At 36.8% G+C, this 22825-nt stretch overlaps 1 protein-coding gene across 3 annotated transcripts in view; it reads left to right on the plus strand.

Moving 5' to 3' along the window:
* The window catches only part of PPP2R5A (protein phosphatase 2 regulatory subunit B'alpha), a 72981-nt gene that overhangs the window by 19651 nt on the left and 30505 nt on the right, over window positions 1-22825 (plus strand). For 2 of the 3 annotated variants that reach the window (XM_036273605.1, XM_036273606.1), the window contains exons 2-3: window positions 12231-12427; window positions 15151-15252. In XM_036273605.1, the coding sequence (XP_036129498.1) occupies window positions 12231-12427; window positions 15151-15252 (299 nt within the window). Of the gene's footprint in view, window positions 1-6706; window positions 6731-12230; window positions 12428-15150; window positions 15253-22825 lie in introns of those variants that run through there. The other variant, XM_036273607.1, reaches the window with a different exon arrangement.

Consider the following 22825-nt stretch of genomic DNA (forward strand, 5'->3'; position numbering starts at 1 on the left):
TATTGATTTGAGATCTTTATTCTTTCTTATATGGGCATTTACAGCTATACAGTTCCCTCTATATCTCATATGTTTTAGTATATTATGTCTTTTTATTTGTCTCAAAGTATTTTCTGATTTTTAAAAATTTCCTTGATCCATTAATTATTTAGGAGTATGTTTAATTTCCACATATTTGTGAGTTTCCCACATTTTTTGTTACTGATATATAATTTGATTCCCTTGTGGTCAGAGAACATATTTTGTATATTTCTGTGTTTTAGTTTTTTTTGAGGTGTCTTTTATGACCTGGTATATGGTCTGACCTAGAGAATTTACCATGTGCATTTGAGAATATATGTATATTGTGGCAACTCTGGGTATTAGTCCAACCCCTCAGAGCTTGTTATTTATTTGTTTGTTTCACCCAACACAGTGTTAATAAGCCTTTAATGTTCTCAGAGAAGAGCAGCTTTGGGTATGCTAGTAGTCACCCTGAGATGACTGTGATTTTGACAGGGCTTTCTTTGTCTTTTCTTAGCACCCTCCCCACCCCCCAACTTCAATCCCAGTGACTTTCAGCTAATTGCTTGATTATTTTCAACAATGCACTGGGCCATAAATTGTTCTACAGTACCAAATGCAGGCTCCTTTGAAAGACTGGTTCTTTTTCTTTTCTTTTCTGCTCCTTGACCAGGAATCAAACCAGTAGCCTTCGGTGCATGGGATGATGCTCCAACCAACTGAGCCACACTGGCCAGGGTGCCTGTTATCTTTTAATTATTAAAAAAAAAAATCCTTACCAGAGGAGCCCTGGCCAGTGTGGCTCAGCGGTTAGAGCATTGGTTCTCAGACCAAAGGGTCTCAGGTTCGATTTCAGTCAAAGGCATATACCTGGGTTGCAAGTTTATTTCTTAATTTTTTTTTTTTAATCTTCACCCAAGGTTATTTTTACATTTATCTTCAGACAGAGTGGGAGGGAGGGAGGGGGAGAGAGAGAGAGAAACATCTATGTGAGAGAGACACATCAATTGGTTGCCACCTGTACAACCCCAACCTGGGCTGGGTACAAACTGCAACTGAGGTACGTGCCCTTAGTTGGAATCAAACCCGGGACTCTTTGGTCCACAGGCCAGTGTCCTAACCGCTGAGCCAAACCAGCCAGGGCTTGGGTTGCAAGTTTAATCCCTAGACCCAGTCAGGGTCATGCAGGATGCAACCAATTGATGTATCTCTCACATCTTCATATCGATATTTCTCTCTCACTCTCTCTCCCTCCCTTCCTTCCACTCTCTCTAAAAATCAGTGGAAAAATATCCTCAGGTGAGTAATAACAACAACATCAAAAGAAAAATAGAAGAAAATAAACACTGTTATTCCTCACCAGAGGATATTTTTTTAAATTTATGTTTTTGAGAGAGAGAGGAACGGGGGTGGGGTGTGAGAGAAACATCAATCGGTTGCCTCCCATAAGTGCCCTGAATCAAACCCACAACCTTTTAGTGTACAGGATAATGTTCCAATCAACTGAGCCACCTGGTCAGGGCATTAGCCTATCTTTCTGGCTTGCCTTTTGCAGTGTGGAACCATACTGCCTTACAAGCCAAGATTAAGGTAATCACACCTCACTATTCTCATCCATGCTGCACCAAAGGTAGAGCCTCTGTTCCACCAGTAAAGGTTAGGCTGAAAGAAGGGGACCCCTCTTCTCAACTGCACTGGCTTGGAACTTAACCTCCAAAACAGGTAGCTTTGGGCAGGATGAGAAATGCCAACATCCTTCTCCTCACCTGAAGATATCTGTCTGACTGGGAGCTGGAGATAGAGGGGTCCTATGTTCTTAGATGCACCTCTCCGGAGTGGAGGTTCTGCCTAATTGAGCTGGGAGGAGGAAGGGGAGGTAGCTTCTTGGTTTAAATACCATAAACTCTTGCTTTTCTTACCAAATTTTCAGATACTCTTAGATGTTTTGCTGTCTTAGGATGATTTCCAGAGGCTTTTAAAAGATTGTTTCAGACATAAAACTGTTTTCATTTGTTTTGTCGGGAGAGCAGGTCTTTGGGACTCCTTACCTTTTCTTGCTAGAAATAGATCTCCCCATGGACTAAAATTTTAGCTTGTTTTGTAGTAATAATTAGTATTTTAATCTTATCTAGGAATGCATAACTTTTAGGTATAAAACCATGCCAAAAAATTGAAAACTTATAGGGGTCGAGAAAATCCTTGAAATAAACAAACAGCTTCTGAAAGTGATACAGGAAGATGATCAAATATCTGAGAAAATCTTATATCTATATAATTGAATCCTAATTCAAAACCCTGGCAAGGACATTGCAAGAAAATGAGAGACTAATATTCCTTATGAACATAGGTGTAAAAATCTTTTACAAAATATTAAATTGAATTTAGAAATTTATAAATAACATGATACATCATGATCATCTGGGATTTATGCTAGGAATCTAAGGCTGATTTTACATTTAAAAAAATGATTTGCCATGTAAATAGAATAAGAGAAAAGTTATACCATCACTTCATTATAAATAGAAAAACAGAAAATTCCTTCCTTCTCTGTACAGTATACCCTTCTCTCTAATACTTTCCCATGCAAATTTCAGCCACCTCAGTAGCCTTGATCTCTAGTTTTTAATAGTTTACAGTAGGAGGGCTAGTCTGCTAGAAGCAGAAGTCTTATCCACATTTTTTGTCATTTTTATCCAGTTGGTATGAAATGATGTATGGCATTTTATACATAAGTTTATATACATAGTTTGCACATACTTAAATTTTTCTGCTTTTCTTTTTCATATGTTTATTCATTTATGTTTTATGTGCATTTTTTTTATATAGATTTTTAAAAACCTATTTCTTACTGATTTGTAGGTGTTCTTCTAGCTAACAATTCAGAATTGGTTATAAAACTCTAATGTCTTATAGTTTTCCTATTCACACTTAGTTTTTCAGTAATTAACTTTTGTAAATAGTGTGAGGTAGTGATCTAAATTTTTAAATATGACTAGCCAGTTGTCCTAACATCATTTATCGAATTTTTAAAATTTCTTACTGACTTAAAAAACAAACACCAACTTATTTATTATATATTAACCATTTATATATGTATACTGGCATGTTTCTAGGGGCCTTATTGTTTTTTCCCGTGGTCTTTTTGTCTATGCCTGCACAATGTCATGTAGTTTTAATTACTCTGTATGGTAAGATGACCGTTTCCTTATCTTCTTAAAAATCATCTTGACTGTTCTTGACTTATTTTTCCAAATGAATTTCAAGAGCAACTCTTCAGTTTCCAATAAAACATCCTATTGATTAATTGCAACACCACATTGCAATCCAAGTTACATTCCCTGTATAGATTTATTGTGGAAGAAGACATTGAGTCTTTCTCATCCATGAATATGATATATGTCTCTTGTTATCTGTATCTTTCATATATTTCATAAAAGTCTTGCTTGTCTTTTGTTAGACTTCTTAAACTACTTGCCCCTAGGACCCAGTCACCATATCAGGAGGAAGTTTAGGCCTGGAGAGATTATTTGTAGGTGTTAATAACCCCAGCTAGTTCTTTAGCCAGAAGCCAGAATCAACTGTCAGACATACAAAGGATAGCCTTCACAGGATTTCAGCCCCTAGCTTTCTAGTTTTCTAGCTGAGGCCTTAGACATGGAGCAGAGATAAGTTGTCCCTGCTGTGTCCGGTCTGAATCTCTGACCCAAAGAAACTATGATAGATAATAATTATTGTTGTTTTAAGCCACTAAGTTTGGGATAATTTGTTACTAAGCAATCGAAAATTAATACACTATTACTGTGATTATGATTTGGCTCTTCCTATAGGTCTGCTTTCAGAACACATTGGCATTTATAACAACTGTGTTATGAGCTTGGTTAATTTGTATTTGTATTGTGTATGATAAAAAGAAACCATGTATTTGCGTGTATAAGACAGAAGACTAGATTCAGACTTTGAAAATTTATCATTAACATCATGCTTCTTGGCAAACTTAAAGATTTTTTTTTTCCAAATCCTCACCTCAGGACATTTTTGCATTCATCTTCAGAGAGAGCGGGAGGGAGAGAGGAAGAAAGAGAGAGAGAGAGAGAAACGTCAATGTGAGAGAGACACATCGTGTGGTTGCCACCCACATGACCCCAACCGGGGCCAGGGACAAACTGCAACTGAGGTACGTGCCCTTAGTGGGAACTGAACCCGGGAGTCTCTGGTCCGTGGGCCAATGCTCTAACTGCTGAGCCAAACCAGCCAGGGCTGTGGACAAGTTTTAAAACTACTATACTTGATAAGCATGGGTTGAGAACAAGGGAAGTCTTGTAAAAGTGTAATAGTTTTAGCCTAAAATATCCTGCCTTATTCTCTATCTCATAACAGGGGATATATTTGTGTTTCATGGTCCTGGTAGACTTGAATTCCTTTGGCTAAAAAATTTATTTTCTTATTGGTTAATGTTTGATGGGCACTGTCTTTATTTACTTCTAAAGAGAATGAAGAATAATGATGGGAGAGTGCATTCCAACCAGCACATGTGCAAACAGACCACACAGGGAACTTTAAGTATCAGTTATTATAGGATATAAAAGGGGGGATTAATTGGAAAGGTAGTGCCCCTTAGTTTATCCTCCTCTCCTTTCACCCTCAACTTTAGTCATCTTTGTTACATTTTTTAGATTGGTAACATTTTCTATAGCCATAATGAAGTTTTCTGTAAATTGTAAGTTAATTCTTAATTTGAAAGTCAGTGAACAAGATTCATGTTGTGTGATTATATAGCCATGTATTGTTACATTTCCTTCATTATATAGATTTTTAAGGATATCCTGGTCCTGGCTGATATTGCTCAGTGGTTAGAGCGTCAGCCCGCAGACTGAAGGGTCATGGGTTTAATTCCCAGTCAAGGACACATAGCTGGCTTGGGGGTTCAATCCCTAGCCCTGGTTGGGGTCATGAGGGAGGCAACCAATTGATGTGTCTCTCACATCGAAGTTTCTCTCTTCTTCCCTCCCTTCTCTAACAAATCATTAGAAAAATATCATTGAGTGAGGATTAACCAAAAAATAAAGGTGGGGGGTATCCTGGAGTTTCTGATTGGGTCCCTTTTTTTTAACATACTCTCAATTTTTTCCCCTCCAGATCTCTGTATAAGATAAGAGATACCCTAGCCCAGCCAGTGTGGCTCAATGGTTGAGCATCGACCCATGCACCAAGAGGTTACCGGTTCGATTCCTGGTCAGGGCACGTGCCCAGGTGTGGGCCAAATCCCCAGTGGGGGGCTTGCAGGAGGCAGCCAGTCGGTGTTCTCTCTCATCGATGTTCTCTTTCATCGATGTGTCTGTTTTTCGCTCCCTCTCCCTTCCTCTCTCTTTAGAAATCAATAAAGGAAAAAATATATATATATAAAAAAAGATAAGGTACCCTATTCATCCTCCTGTAGAGACCACTCTCATGCAGCCTTTTTCCTTCTGCTCTAAATGGCCCAGTTGCTCTCTAGGCCTTTATTGCTTTCCTGGGTGGCTTCTTTTGTTCCTGGATACCATTCCTTTTTCGTTTTCCATTATTGCTACATCATATCCTCAGGTAATTTCTTAAGCAAGGTTGTAAGGATGCTAAATTTTCTAAGTACTGTTTTTGCAAGTCTGAAAATGCCCTTATTGAACACTTAAGTGCTTTATTGATAGTTACAGGGTAGTTACAGAGTTCTTGATTGGCATTAGAATTCTAATGGCATAGCCACATTGTCTTTTGCATCACTCTTGCTGATAAGAAATCTGATCGATATCTGCCTCTGGTTCTTTTATAATTTTTTTTTTTTTTAATCTGAAAGCAATTAGTTTTTTCTCTTGGGCATCTGAAATTTCAGTGTTATGTTAATTATCCCTTCAATTGGGGTCATTTTTTCTGGTTTATTTAGTTTTCTTTCCTGTTACTGGCTTTCCTTGAATATCTGGTAATCTTTTATTTTCTGTTAATATCTATGAGTGAACAAAAAAATCACGTTAGAAGTTGGATGGGGTATATTGACTGCTTTTCTTAGAGTAATTGGGCAGGGAAGTAGGTGAAAGCTAGAATATATGATGACTTGCTGGCACTACACATTTTTTTAAAGAACCTTCCCTTTTTCCTTCTTTTATTTGTCTGGAGCTTGACTGTCTTTTGGAGTGGGGTAGTAGACTGTTTAGCACATAGATTTATATAATTCCTCTATTTTTGGGTTATAAAATTCCCCTATTTTCAGTTTATGTTTTAATTCCATCCTCTGTTTCACCAGGGTTTTCTAATCTGGAGTTCTAAAGGAACCTTGTCTGCAATTCCCTTTCTGTTTATTCCAGGGTGTGACTTCCTCTGTTTTGGTTTTGTCACTTACCACTTCTTCATGTATTTAGAGTTTTCCAGAAATTTGTTGAAGTCTGTTGTCTAAAGGTCTATTCTCTTCATTACTGTAGGTTTATATCTTTTTGTTTACTCATATTTTAGAGTGAAGGGGAGGAGGTAAACAAATTTGACATTTTTAACTAATATGCATTGTGAATCTCTGGGTAAGGATTTAGAATATAGCTACTAAAGGAACAACTGATATTTCAAAGACAGTAGTCTTATACTTTTTCTTGCATTCTAGGTGATTTGAGTGTCCAGTTCACTGCAGATTTGCTTTGTGATTTTGGGAATGCTGTGTAGCGTGGGATCTTTACAGCAGTGACTTTTTTTTTTTTTACTGCAAACTATAGTAAGGAACACATTTTATTTTACAACTCAGTACTTATATGCAGTTTTATGAAATCATACTCTTACACATAACATACTGATATTTTAAAAATTTCTGGTTGTAACCTAGTAAAATGATCTTACTACCCACCAGTGGGTTGCAGCCCACACTTTGAAAAACAGTTCTTTAGAACAGTGTTTCTTGAATTGTAACCCAGACACATCTTCAAGTTTGGTATTAAAAAAAACCACTTAATTTAAAGATAAGTAGGAATGAACTAGCAGGGCTTTTGTGAGTTTTAAAAGTTGTGTTAATAATTCTCCAAAGACGAAATGCCTTACTTCCCTAGAGTTGTTTTGATTTTCCCTCTGCCTAAGACCACACAGGGATTTCTACAGTGGTGAGAGTTTTTTAGTGGGATCAAATTTCAGTCATAATAAAGTGGAATATAATTAAAATTCATTAAAAGAAACTCATCTTCCAGGCAGGTTTAAACTATGTATTTTGTAAAGCTAGGCTAATTTTTTAAAGATAATTCCTTTATTTTGCAGTTTTCTTGCATCTTTCATAATTTTCATGCTGAACTTTTTATATTGGGTAGTTAGTAATATTTTTAGAAGAGCACTTTTAGTAAGTCTTTAGCTCCAATGTTATTGAAAAGATTAATGTAAATTGGTATTTCAAGTCATTATATAGTATTCTTAAGTTATAATCAAGTTTCCTTTAATAACATATAGACTTTAAAATTGTTGAATATGATACACTATGATAATAGTGGTCTGAATTGTTCCCAGGTAAATACTGAGGGGGGGGGGGTGTTGAACTATACTAACAGGTTTATGTGTAGAACTGGTTTTTTCTCTTCATTTATATGGCAGTCACTAGGATTTAAAATATGTATTATTTATTTGCTCCTAATACATTTATACATCTTGGAAGGAATTAATCCATATGAAATAGATACATGTCATCATTTTGGGAAGGCCTGGCTTAAATTGCTCCAACAAAAATTTTGGGTCTCTTGGCAATTAATTTCTAGGTGACAGAGCAAACAAATACTGTGTTGTACTTGGGGCATGATGCAAAACAATTACACTGTCAGCATCCACCTTTCCAGTTGCTATGTGATGTGTAATACTGTAAGGTGTTCTGAATTTTTGCTTTGAACTTGTGTGTTTCCAGAGGTATTTTTATTTTTAAACCTCTAAGTGAAATTCCTATCACCGTAGGAATTAGAATGGACATTATCCACCTTGAAAATGGAAAATGAATAATTAACATTAGCTCAGTAAAAATAGCCAAGTAAAAACAATATGTGACATTACTGCCTAAATTTAAGACATTGCCAGACTGAAACATTGTGGAGTATGACAGAGTTCATTTCCAATCATGCTTGTAATGGTGAAGCTGAAGTATAAAGTGGCCAGTGTAGATACTGTCAGTGCTTTTTACATTTAATGAACAGAATTATTATGCATTCTTTTTCTCACAAATTGTTATTTATATTTATTAAATATAACCAGAATATAGGCTGAAAAAAGATCTGACTATATTCTGGTTATATTTAATAAATATAACCAGAATATAGTCAGATCTTTTTTCAGCCTATTGAAATACATGTTTTTCTTTTTCTTTTTTTCTAATGAGAAAATTCTGTGTAACTGATGTTTTAGAAAGGTGCCTAAGAGTTGGGACATATTAAAACATTTATTTTAATAATGAAAATCATCATTATCACATTTTATTACTAGGATAACCATTATAAAAATGTTTTGACAGTGATATAAAATTGTTGTATGTCTTGAAGTAAGCCATCTAATGGTAGATAACAGTAGCTTCTTTTCTTTCATTTAACCTTTTACAATATGGTCTACTCTTCCATACTTATTTCACCTTAGCTGCCAAGAAACTCGGCACGAAGAAAGTGCTTAAAATATAGCAGTTAAATACCTTGTAATATCTATAACTTTCCTGCTTTTGATTATGATTTTATTTTTAATAGTTCTGTTTACATTTAATTTATAAGCACTCTCAAATTTTTTAAAATTTCAGATTATGTAGAGAATTGGCCCTATCTATTTGGTAAATGGCAATACCTTTTACCAGTACCTTTTACATTTGTTTATTGCTGATAGCATTATTTTTTTATGTTGGTTTGGGGGGGGGGGTTAATACTCATCTGAAGATATTTTTCCATTGATTTTTAGATAGAGTGGGGGAGAGAGAGAACCATCAATGAGAGAGAGACACATTGATTGGTTGCCTCCCACATGACCCTGACGGGGGCAGGGATGGAACCTGCATTCCCCAGGTATGTGCCCTTGACCGGAATCAAACCTGTGACTCATTGGTCCATGGGCCGACCCTCTAACCACTGAGCAAAACCAGCCAGGGCTCAAGTAAATCTTTAGACTAAGAAATGGATTACTGAATAGAGAAGCTATGAAAAACATTAATTTCTTTCTGGAACAGACTCAAGAATTAAATGTCCAGAAAAAGAAACTAACTTTTTTATGTGTAACATGTTTCTGAATCTACTATTTGCCCATCCTATCTGAAAATCATTTTGTGTGTTCTAATATGTTAGCCATAGGCTTCTAGCATGTGGTGTAAGAGAAAATGCCTTCCAGCTCTGGCCAGCCCTGGCCGTCGGTTAGAGCATCGGCCTGCGGACCAGAGAATCTGGGGTTCGGTTCCTTCTAAGGGCACGTACCTCAGTTGCAGTTTGTCCCTGTCCCTGGTTGGGGTTGTGTGGGTGGCAGCCACTCAATGTCCTTCTCTCACATCGATGTTTCTTCCTCTCTCCCCCCCCCACATAGATGCAAAAATGTACTCGGATGAGGGGAAAAAAAAATGCCTTTCTTGATAATTATCTCCTGTAATTCATTTAAATCTATGAAGTTAGGTTATTGATAAAAATGGTCATTGTTATAAGTTCTTTTTTAAAAATATGTTTTAATTGATTTTTAGAGAGAGAGAAACACATTGGTTGGCTACCTCCTGCATGTTTTCTTCTGGGGATCAAGCCTGCATTCCGGGTATGAGCCCTGACCTGGAATTGAAAAACAATCTTTTGTGCCAATGGGGTAAAAAGGTAAAATATCTGTAACAAAAAGATAAATAAAAAATTCATAAAAAAAAAAAAAAGAAAAACAATCTTTTGGTGCATGGGACAACACTCAACCAACTGAGCCTTACCGGCCAGGGTGTTATACATTCTTAAACATAGACATGATGTAATAATCCACTATTTATGCCATTTTGATGTCTAGCACCAATTTTGAACTTTTCATTGTTCTGTAGACTGTTTTTCAGTGCATAATTTTTATTCTTCAAATCTGGAGTTTAAGCATCAAATATGTTCTGTCAGTTCCTTATATATCCTATGCTAGATGTAAAAGAAATGAAAAGGAAACCCTGCTCAGTGAATGATCCTTGCCTTTGAGGAACCTGCAATCTTTTGGGGGTGGGGGAGGAAGATAAAATAAATATTTGTTAAATACAAGCCTAAAGATACTAATGTGTACTCAACTCTATGATTGAGATTGTGAGTGCTGTAGATGTTCGGAGAAAGGAGGAGGGAATCACTGTATTCTGATCTACCTAAGAGAAGTTTTGTGGAGAATATGAGATTTCAGTTTATTCTTTTTCTTTTTTTTTTATCCTCACCTAAGGATATTTTTACATTTATCTTTAGATAGAATTGGAGGGAGAGAGTGAGGAAGAGAGAGAGAGAAACATCGATGTGAGAGAGACACATTGAGTGGTTGCCACCCACACGTCCCCAACCGGGGCCAGGAACAAACCGCAACCGAGGTACGTGCCCTTAGTGGGAACCAAACCCAGGCCTCTCTGTCCGCAGGCTGACGCTCTAACCGCTGAGCCAAACTGGCCAGGGCTTAAGTTTATTCTTTTTTTATTTTATTTTATTTTATCCTCACCCGAGGACATTTTCCCATTTTTTTTTGTTCAGGTAGAGTGGGAGGGAGAGAGGGGAACAGAGAGAGAGAGAAACATCGATGTGAAAGGAACACATCGAGTGGCTGCCACCCGCACGACCGACCAGGGCTGGGGACAAACTGCAACCGAGGTACATGCCCTTAGCGGGAACCGAACCCGGGTCTCTCAGGACCGCAGGCCGACGCTCTAACCGCTGAGCCAAACCGGCCAGGGCCTTAAGTTTATTCTTAAAGGGTGAATAGGATTTGGAAACATAGGGGAGGAAAGGTAAGGATTTCAGGTGGGAAAAGAGTTTGAACAAAGGCAAATTGGCCTTTGGAGAACAGCAAGAGGAGTTATTTCACATTGAGGAGGCAGCAGGAGGAGGAAAGAGAATAGGACTAGCTGTGGAAGGTGACCACATATTGAAATGAGATATTGTATGCGTTTGTATTGCTTTTAACATAAGGAAAAAATAGCTAAAAAAATATATTTAAAACTGTTAGAATGTTGGAAACAAAAGGATTTATTACATTTATTACAATCAAATCATTATAATGTGCCCATATTTTTGTAATAAGTAGAAGGTAAAACAGTTAACATTTATTGAATGCCTGTTTTTTGTGCCAGATACTGTGCTGGATGCAAGATAGAGGGAGATTGGGGAGGGAAGGGGAGAGGGGGTGGGAGGAGAGAGAGAGAGAGAGAGAGAGAGAGAGAGAGAGAGAGAGAACCCTTGTTTCCTGTCTTTAGTGGCTTTGTATTTTCTAAGAGTGTTACACATGTAAAATAGAATTGCCTTATAACACAATAAATACTAAATTGGAGATATGCACCTATGATGCATTTGGGTAAAAGTGGATTAAGCAACCAATTTAGCTTCAGTGCCATAGAGAAGGCTTCTGAGAAGGGAATATGCTTATACTGAAACATAATAAATGGAGAGGGTTTCCAGGGTGGGAATGTGGGAAAAGGGTATTCAAGACAGAGGAAAGTGTAAAATTTTCAGGAAATTGCTGGGAGTATGGTTTAACCAAAGAGGTTGCATGCTGGAGAGTTTCAGGAGAGAACTTGACAGTAGGCACCTGCATTTCGTATTCAGTCCTGAGAAGTTTGAGCTTCATTCTGTAATTTTTGGAGGTATTTGAAAAGTACTGATTATGATCAGATTGATTCTCATTTTAGCAAGCTTTTAGCTTTTGAGATAGTTGGGAGGACAAATCAGGAGTTGTAATGGTTATGGCATCAGGCAAGAGTAGTAGTTAGGATATCATTTCTGTAACCTAGATGAGAGATGATGAGAGTTATTAAAATGGCAGTGCAAATGACAAGAAAAGGATAGATTCCAGATATGTAAAAGATACAGAATCAATAGCATTTAATGACTGATTGTGGATAGTGAGCAAGGATGAGTCTAGTATAAACCCTAATTTCTAGCATGAATGATGGGATTAGATGGGTAAATTTCTCACTAGCTTTCTGAGAGAAGTATGTATGCGAATAGCTTCCACAAAATTAATAAGCATATAAAGGTAACTTCTGAGTAGGTTATTTCTAAAATTTTCTTTATTTTTACTTATAGATGCCACTTCAAATGAACAACAAGAGCTCTTCTGTCAGAAGTTGCAACAGTGTTGTATACTGTTTGATTTCATGGACTCTGTTTCAGACTTGAAGAGCAAAGAAATTAAAAGAGCAACACTGAATGAACTGGTTGAGTATGTTTCAACTAATCGTGGTGTAATTGTTGAATCAGCGTATTCTGATATAGTGAAAATGGTAAGCCTCTGGACTTTTATTCCTCAGATTTATATAAATTCAAGTAAGATCTGAGGTATAATTATGAATTAAATGTACAATAATTAATGTAGTCAAAAGAATGTTTGATTTTTTTTTTTTTTTAATAATCCATTTGAAAGAGTATCCATTCATTCCAATGATGCTGATGTTGCTTATAATAGTTGGGGAATTCAATAGCCATAGTGACCGGTGGTTACCATATTGGGTAGTGCAGATCTAGAGCTTAGGAGAAAGATGTAGGCTCAAGATTATCCAGATTGATAAATAATGTCATGAGGCTGAATAGTCACCGAGAGAGAAAATCTAAAGGGGGGAGAGACCAATGGAAAATTAAGAGGGCTCTCCACTTTTCAGTGGTGAGTACGGGAGTCAGGTCTAAAAAGTTCTTTCTGAGGACATTTTTTTTTTTTTTTTTATCCTCACCTGAGGATATTTTTCCATTTTTTGTACAGATAGAGTGGGAGGGGGAGAGAGGAAGGAGAGAGAGAGAGAAACATTGACGTGAAGGGACACATCGAGTGGCTGTCCCCCCACCCCCACGACCAACCAGGGCCGGGGACAAACTGCAACCGAAGTATGTGCCCTTAGCGGGAACTGAACCCGGGTCTCTCCGGACCACAGGCCGACGCTCTAACCGCTGAGCCAAACTGGCCAGGGCTGAGGACATTTTTAATATCATATTTGTAGATTCTATAACACCTGAATTTTAATAAAAACTCAGGACTTTTAAGAAATTAAATAATATAAATGTTTGAAATATTTGATGTGAAAAAATTACTGCCAACTTTATTGAAGTAAGATTAAGAATACTGTTTATTAATAATTCAACCTTATTCTTTATTAGACAGTAGACACTTGTTTAGAATTGTGATTTTTGTATGGATACTAACAAAATACAGAAAAATCAGTTGGAATAATTAGAGAGTTATTGAGTACATAATTTAAGGTTAATGTTTCCAGGGTATATAGAAGGTTATAGCAAGTATGACCTATAGTTGACTTCATTTCCTTCCCCTTTCCTAATATTATGTTCTGGAGGAAGAGCAAAATGTGTAGGAAAGTTAAATTTCACCCTAATATACTAGTTGGTTTTCTTTATCACATTGTACTAGAAGACCTGTTAAAGGACTTAGGAAAATTTTTTTTTTTTTAAATGAAAATAAAAGCATTAAAAATGTTTTAAGACTAGTGATAGTGGGAACATTAATCAAAATGGAATTGGCTTTCTAAACTCCCAAAGACATTTAAGAAGTGATAGTTTGAGCATATAAATAGTAAATATTGATAGGCTTCCTACTTTGTTTTTTATTTTGTTTTCATGTCATTAAAAAAAATGTTTAGCCCTGGCCGGTTTGGCTCAGCGGTTAGAGCGTCGGCCTGCGGTACAGAGAAAAAAAATGTTTAGGGAGAAAAGCAACATTCCAACCAGTATTTTCACAGATTTCAAATGGTTTGTATTCAGGAAGTTTGAAAGTCCTGGGAAAGATACTTTTTATTTATCTCTATGAAGTTGTTGACTTACTTAGATATTGGAAGTACTCAAATATTTGAGTCAAATTATTCTGTAATCACTATATACTAATACATTTTGGGATTTCTTTTCCCAAGTAAAAAGGTGTGTGTGTATACTTAATTTAATTTCTAGATAGGAGTGAAGTAAATTCATCCACTTAGTCCTTTAAAGCTCTTTGGTGTATTTGTTATATACAGTTAATTTTCTAGCAGATCAAATTCTACCTATTATTTTCTGAGTTGATGGTTAATAGTAATTGACTGTTAGCATTTATTTGGTCTACCATAGATGCCACTTCATAAGAATAGTTATGTTTGCTTGTACCACCAAATACCCCTTGTTTCATCCTCTATTCCCAAAATAGTTTTATCTCAAATGGCCAATCCCTCAATAGTATGGTCTTAAATGTTGACTAAACCCTTTGGTCTGTCTGTTCATCCTTCTCCAAAAAATTGTGAATTAGGACCACAGTCTATCCTTTGCTGGAGAAAAAGGATATATAGTTTACCTTGGTACTGAGACAGTGTGAAAGATGAAATTATAAATATTGTATTTCATTGATCTAAAATGAAAACTTTCAAAGCATATCCTGATTTCAGAGATTAATTTTTTAAAAAGCTCAGAGTAGATGAAATACAGTAAATTAAATCATCCTCAGGTATTATAAACTACGTCTGTTAGTAATGAAGATATTCTACCACCTCCTTCCTCTTCCTTAGTGTGTGTGTGTGTGTGTGTGTGTGTGTGTGTGTGTGTGTGTGTATGTTTTACTGAACTCTTTGGGTTATAAGATAAGTAAATGGCTGGGTTAAAATATGGGGGGCGGGTTGTGGAAAAGTGAAGAATCAAGTTAGGGATAGGTAGAGTTAAGAACTTTATGCTTTCCTCCCAAACTTCCCTCCCCTCCCCACCTTATTTTTAAAAGCAAAACCTGGAAAAAAACAATTTGTAATTTGAGGAAGAGAAATTCAGAGGTACTCTGTAATCTTGGTGTCTGAAGAAGTCAGAGTTATGAGATAGAGAAAAGAGAAAAACAAATGCCTGCCTTCATATCTTAAAGAGGTTTGTAGCTTATAGCCACAACTTAACTGTTTTGTTAAATAAAGTTATCTTAAAAATATTTTATTTTGCATTGTTGAATTCAATGACACAACAAAGAACATAAATCTAAATTTATTTTTCTTTACAGATCAGTGCTAATATCTTCCGCACTCTTCCTCCAAGTGATAATCCAGATTTTGATCCAGAGGAGGATGAACCCACGCTTGAGGCTTCTTGGCCTCACATACAAGTATGACATATAATTATGTATTGATAGTTTTTATATTTATGATGTTCTGTTGAAATTATAGCACATTCTCTCAGATCAGAGTGTCTTAAGTTTAACATTATTTTCTTTTCCCAAAATGTTGCTTTTCACTTTTTTTTTTTAATCCTCACACAAGGATATTTTTCCATTTATCTTCAGATAGAGTGGGAGGGAGGGGGAGAGAGTAAAAGAGAGGGAGAGAGAGAGAAACATTGATGTGAGAGGGACACATCGACTGGTTGCCTCCCACACAACCCTGACCAGGGCCGGGGACTGAACTGCAACTGAGGCATGTGCCCTTGACCAGAATCAAATCCATGACTCATTGGTCTGCAGGCTGATGCTCTAACTGCTGAGCCAAACAGGCCAGGATGATTTTAACTTTTTTTATTGTGATAAAATACACTTAATATTTACCATTTAAACTATTTTAAAGTTTAAAAGCTTAATGTGCTGTTCAGTGGCATTAAGTACATTTGCAATGCTGTACAACCCTCTCCATTATCTAGTTCCAGAACTTTTTCATCACCCCAAATGGAACCTCCCTTGTCATTAGCAGTCACATTCTATTCCACCATCCTCAGTGCCCCTGATAACTACTAATCTACTTTTTCTATAGATTTGCCTGTTTTGGGTACTTAATATAGATGGAATCATAGAATATGTGTAACCTTTTGGGTCTGGGTTCTTTCATTTAGCATAATATTTTCAAGGTTTATCAGTGTAGTAGCATGTTTCAACACAGTCCTTTTAATGGTTAAATAATATTCCACTGTATGGATATACCACCTTTTGTTTATTCATTAATCAATTGATGGACATTAGGGTGGTTTCTACCTTTTGGCTATTGTGATTAGAGCTGTTAAGAACATTCATGTACAAGTTTTTGTTTCAACATCTATTGCCCATAGTTTTGATATGTTGTGTTTTTGTTCTCATTCATCTCAAAATATTTTCTAATGTCCCTTGGGATTTCTTTTTTGACTCAATTAATTATTTTGGGATGTGTTTAATTTCTACAGATTTGTGACTCTCACATTTCTGTTACTGATTTCTAATTTAATGCATTGTGGCTGGATAATAAATACACTTTGTTTTCCATCCTTTTGAATGTACTGAGGCTTGTTTTATGGCAGAGCATATAGTCTATCCTGGAGAATGTTTTATATGTGCTTCAGAAGAATGTATATTCTGTTATTGTTGGGTAGAGTGTTCTGTAGTTAGGTCTAGTTTATAATGTTATTCAAGTCTTCTGTTTCCCTGTTGATTTTCTGTTTAATTCTATCCATTATTGAGAGTGAGATACTGAAGTCTGACTATTATCATTAATTCATCTATTTCTCTTTTATTCTGTCAGTTTTTGCTTCATGTATTTCTGGGACCCTATTGTTGTTAACGATATATGTTTATAATTGTTATGTCTTCCTTATGGATGGTTTTTACCATTATAACTATAGTACGAGTTTCTGTGTGTTTATTTTGTCTTAATTTAGTATGGCCACTCAGTTCTCCTTTGGGTACTGTTTGCATGATAAATCTTTTTCATTCTTTTACTTTTAATATGTTTGTTTCTTTGAATCTAAATTGTGTTTCTTGTAAACAGTATGTGGTTGGATCATGGTTTTTTAAAAATCAGTTTTGACAAGATCTGTCTTTTGACTGGCATGTGTAATCCATTTATTTGTAAAGTAATTACTGATAAGGTAGAATTTACATCTTCCATTTTGTTGTTTTCTATATGTCTTATATCTTTTTTGTTCTTTTACTCCTCCATCACTGCCTTTTATGTAAATAGGTATTTTCTAGGGTTCCATGTTCTTTTAATTCCCGTGTTTCTTTAACTATAGTTTTTGACTTATTTTCCTAGTAGTTACCCTGGGGATTGCAATTAGCATCTTAAAACAGTCTAGTTTGATTGAATACTAACTTAAAATCAGTAATATTCAAAACTTTGGTCCAATATACCTCCATTCCCTCCCCACTACTTTGTGGTATTATTGTCATACAAATTAGTTCTTTATATATTATATGCCCACCAAAAGGATTTTTAAATTATTGCTTTATGTGGTTCCCTTGTAAAACATAGAGTTATAAATAAACATTTATATTGTTTTTTATATTTACCTATGTAGTTACCTTTACCCATGCTCTTTATTTCTTCCTCTGGATTCAAGTTACATATAGTGTCCATTCATTTCAGTATGAAGGATTTCCTTGAGTATTTCTTGTAGGGTAAGTCTGTTAAAGATGAATTCTTTCAGTGTTTGTTTTCTGGAAATGTCTTAAATTCTCCTTTATTTTTTGAAGGAAAGTTTAGCTGGATACAAAATTCTTGGCTAAAAGCTCTTTTTCTTCAACACTTTGAAGATGTCATCCCACTAGTGTTCTGGAGATCATGGTTTTCTGGTGACAAGGCAGTTGTTAATCTTATTTAGGATCGCTTGTATGTGATGTTACTTTCTCTTGCTACCTTGAACATTTTCTCTTTGTCTTTGACTTCTCACTTGATTATGATGTGTCTAGATGTGGATGGATCTCTTTGTCTTTATTCATTGAGCTCCAACTAAGAATTCATTGTGTAGCCCGACAGGTGTGGCTCAGTGGTTGAGTGTTAACTCATGCACCAAGAATTCGCCAGTTCAATTCCCAGTAGAGCACATGCCCAGGTTGTGGGCCCAATCCCTAGTAGGGGCATGCAGAAGGCAGCCTATTAGATGTTCTCGGTCATTGATGTTTCTATCTCTCCCTCTCCCTGTCTCTAAAATCAATAAAGAAAAAACATTTTTAAAAAAGAATGCATCATGAATGTTGCCTTGGGATCTGGCCAGATGAAGGTTTTTCTGGTGTTTGGAGGCCTGCACCTCCTTTTTTCGCTGATTTGGACTTGCTCTGGAGAACAACCAGTGTATGTACGATGCAGCCCCTCTCTGTTCCTGGTCAGAGTCAAGTCAACTGCATTTGATAATAATCTACCATGGCACCTGAAGAAGTGTTTCTAGGAGATCAGTGTCTCCTGTAACCTTGGCGTATCAAGGATTTTATGAGTTTCGATACCGTCCCACTGATTGTAACATTAGGGTTGAGACATCCAGCTCCTGTAAGAATAAGCATAGAAAATGATGCAAATAAACAAGGTGGCACCCAAAAAAAACTAAAAATAGCAAATTTATACATTGGAGAGACAATTAACCAGAAAGTTAAGAGCAATGATCAGTTTTGCTACTTTAAGAAATCACTTGGCTCATCTTTCTCCACCTGAGAATTCAGAAGTTGATATAATCCCTATAGCTATAATTGTAGGAGGATTGCATGCCAGAAGCTGGAATGCTGTCTGAGGATCCTGTTTGTTATCTTAAATTTTTAAATATTTTAGATGATTTGATTTTCAGTGGAATGGACCTTTGTTGTTTTACAAACCTTTATTTAGAAGAGTCTGCCTCTATTTTAACTTCATAAGGAATTATAATAAAATGCATTTTTTTTTTTTCCATTTTTTTTTTTTTGTTCAGGTAGAGTGGGAGGGAGAGAGAGGAACAGAGAGAGAGAGAAACATCGATGTGAAAGGGACACATCGAGTGGCTGCTACCCGCACGACTGACCAGAGCCGGGGACAAACTGCAACCCAGGTACATGCCCTTAGCGGGAACCGAACCCGGGTCTCTCAGGACCACAGGCCGACGCTCTAACCGCTGAGCCAAACCGGCCAGGGCATAAAATGCATTTTTAATGGGCAAAAAAAAAAAAAAAAAAAAGAATTCATTGTGTGAATTAATAATTTTCATCAAAGTTGAGTTTTTTGTAGCCATTATTTCATCAGATATTTTTTCTGCCTCTTTCTCCTGTCTTTCTGAGGCTCCCAGTATCTCTGTGTTGGTATCATTGATGGTGTCTTACAGGTCTCTGAAGCTCTTTATTTATTTTTTTAATTCTCACCAGAGGATATTTTTCCATTTATTTTCAGACAGAGTGGGTGGCGGGGTGGAGAAACATCAATGTGAGATCACATCAGTTGGTTACCTCCTGCATACCCCTGACCAGGCTAGGGACTGAACTACAACTGAGGTAGCACCCTGGACCAGAATCGAAGCTGTGACTCTTTGGTCTGTGGGCCAGTGCTATAACTGCTGAACCAAACTGGCCTGGGCTAAAGCTCTTCATTTTTATTCATTCTTTTTTCTCCTTCACCTCAAAATGTAAAATTTCTATTCACCTTTTTTTTTTTTTTTTTTATCCTCACCCGAGGACATTTTTGCATTTTTTTGTTCAGACAGAGCGGGAGGGAGAGAGAGGAAGAGAGAGAGAGAGAGAAACATCGATGTGAAGGGACACATCGAGTGGTTGCCACCCGCACGACCAACCAGGGCCGGGGACAAACTGCAACCGAGGTACGTGCCCGTAGCGGGAACCGAACCCGGGTCTCTCTGTACCGCAGGCCGACGCTCTAACCGCTGAGCCAAACTGGCCAGGGCTTTTTTTTTTTTTTTTAATATGTTTCTTTTTATTGATTTTTTAGAGAGGACGGGAAAGAGAGAAATTTTATTCGGCTGCCTCCTGCACACCCCCTACTGGGGATGGAGTGCACAACCCGGGCATGTGCCCTGACTGGGAATCAAACTAGGACCTCTCAGTCCATGGGACGAAGCTTAGTCCACTGAGCCACAATGGCCAGGCTCTATTGACCTGTCTTCACATTCACTTATTCTTTTTTCTGCTAGTCCAAATTGCTTCTTGGGGGTAGCAAGTTCACCAAGGTCCTCACCCTCCCATTTCAGAAGTCCCATCTCTGGAGCACATCTTTTTAGTTGAGACTAAGGAGGAATAGTCTTCTTGCTCTAAATGCCATTGAGTGACAACTCCTCAGAATCATTGGAAACTTGGTAATAAAAATGTATTATATAGGCAGGACCAGTTCTTCCATTAAGCCTTCCCTAACTAATTTTATCTAGCCGTAACTGCATTCAAACATCCCCCAGATTGGCTCAGTGGTTAGAGTGTTGGCCCGAAGGGTCCCAGGTTTGATTCTCAGTCAAGGGCATGTCCCTGGGTTCCAGGTTTGATCCCCAGCCCTGGATGGTTCGTATGGGAGGCAGCTAATCCATGTGTCTCTCTAACATAGATGTTTCTCCCTCCCTATCCCTCTTTCCCTCCCACTGTGTCTTTTTTTTTTATCCTCATCCGAAGACATCTTTGCATTTATCTTCAGATAGAGTGGGAGACAGAGAGGAAGTAAGAGAGAGAGAAACATCGATGTGAGAGAGACACATTGACTGGTCGCCACTCACACGACTCCAACCAGGGCCGGGGACAAACTGCAACCGAGGTACGTGTGCCCTTAGCGGGAACCGAACCCAGGAGACTCTGGTCGGTGAGCCGACACTCTTAACCGCTGAGCCAAACCGGCCAGTGCTCCTTCCCACTGTATCTAAAAAATCAATGGAAAAATATCCTCACCTGAGAATTAATAACAACAAAAAGGTAAATATGTGGTTTTAATATTAACATCATCTACACTTTGCTCAATAGAATCAGATTGGCACTGTCTCACTTGATACTTGAATATTAGAACTCTTTAGATTGAATTCAGGTAGAAAATTTATATCACTTATGTTCCTCTATGAAACTGTTGTAAAGATTCAATTATAGCTGTAAAATATACTCATATGTTTAGTGTTTCTTTTGTATAAGTTTTTATACATCTAGTCTTGATAATCATTGTTTTGTTTTTGTTTTTTTTTACTATATACATGGGTTTTATTTTTGTTTCCTCAAACATCTAGTTAAAATGCTCTGAGAAGCCCTGGCCAGTTTGGCTCAGCGGTTAGAGCGTCGGCCTGCGGTCCTGAGAGACCTGGGTTCGGTTCCCGCTAAGGGCACGTATTTCGGTTGCAGTTTGTCCCCGGCCCTGGTTGGTCGTGCGGGTAGCAGCCACTCGATGTGTCTCTTCACATCGATGTTTCTCTCTCTCTCTCCCTCCCACTCTATCTGTACAAAAAATGGAAAAATATCCTCGGGTGAGGATAAAAAAAAAAAAAAATGCTCTGAGAATACTCAAAATGACACTTTCTGTTTAGATATTTCTTATTATTAAAATAAGCAAGGTTTGCCTGGTTGGTGTGGCTCAGTGGTTGAGCATTGACCAATGTACCAAGAGGTCGCCAGGTCAGTTTTCAGTCAGGGCACATGCCCAGGTTGTGGGCCAGATCCCCACTGTGGGGCATGCAGGAGGCGGCCAATCGATGTTCTCATCGATGTTTCTTATCTCTCTCTCCCTCTCCATTCCTCTCTCTCTAAAACCAATAAAGAAAAAAAAATGGTTAAAAAAATAAATTAAAATAAGCAGGGTTTTGAGGGGAAAAGTTAAAGTCACCATGTATGTAAGTTGTGATTTTTCTAGGTAAATTTTCCCAGATGAATATAGTGTTTTTTACTATAAAAGTCCATTTTTATTTCTGAAAAAGCAAAAGTCAAAGGACTCTTGCCTACTGCTACAAATATGACTTTTATATTTTTAAGATATTAATGACCTAAAATCTGCAGGCAAGCACAAAGAAGTGTTTTTCTAGAGAATTTAATGTATTTGCCATATATGCCCAGTGGCATTTATCTATAAGACTACTGATTATGTTTAATGAATTACATTAATGGTAATAACAATACCTACCATTTATTAAGCATTTATGTTCTAGAGATCGTAGCAACCGCTTTATTCATCATCTCAATCCTTATAGTAGTAACACTATAAAGTAGGTATTGTTTACATTTTATAGATAAGTTTAGATTAAGCTAAAAGAGATTAAAAATTCTTCCCAACAAATTTTAAGTGGCAGAATCAGGTTTACAACTCGATATTGCACCAAAAGTCCTCCTCTTAATTATTAAAACTTTTACTGCCTCTCCTAGATATAGTCTATGGCCCTAAAGTAGATATATACAAATTCTCATGGGATTTAATTCATACCTTTTGAGCTTCATTTTAACAACAGGAAATTAGATCTTCTAAATAATTCAACTAGTCATCTCTTTTTATTTTAGATCTAATAAATGAGTTTCTAAAGGTATAATTATATATGTACATATGTGCCTTAGTTAAATGTAACAAAAGTTTATATGTAAAAATTCTAACACACAAGAGAATTATCATTGTAAATCATGGTGAAATGGAAATGAATCTGGTGACAGACCTACAAAATCCCAGCTTTGATACTTTTCTACATGTATGCTCCTGCTGCTTAATTTCTCTGCATCTTCCTTTATAAAACTGGGGTAAAATAGATTTGTGTAAAGATTGAATGGGATAATGTATGCACAGAACTCAGCACAGTTTTTAAAACTACATTATTTTTATTCTCCCTTTTTTTCTTAAATGATACCATTTTTGGTATTTTGGAAGAAGTAGATATTTGTTCTTATGGTTTATACTGATACCTTTATATGATACCCTTAGCTGTCTCTTGTAGTTAGTTTATTGGTTCCCTAGAATGAATAATACTGAAATTAGCAAGTAGTCTCTTCCTTACTTCCTTCTTCCCTATATTCTGAAATAAAAGTAATATCC

The sequence above is a fragment of the Molossus molossus genome, unplaced genomic scaffold (genome assembly GCF_014108415.1).
Source record: "Molossus molossus isolate mMolMol1 unplaced genomic scaffold, mMolMol1.p scaffold_m16_p_20, whole genome shotgun sequence".
Classification (NCBI taxonomy): Eukaryota; Metazoa; Chordata; class Mammalia; order Chiroptera; family Molossidae; genus Molossus; species Molossus molossus.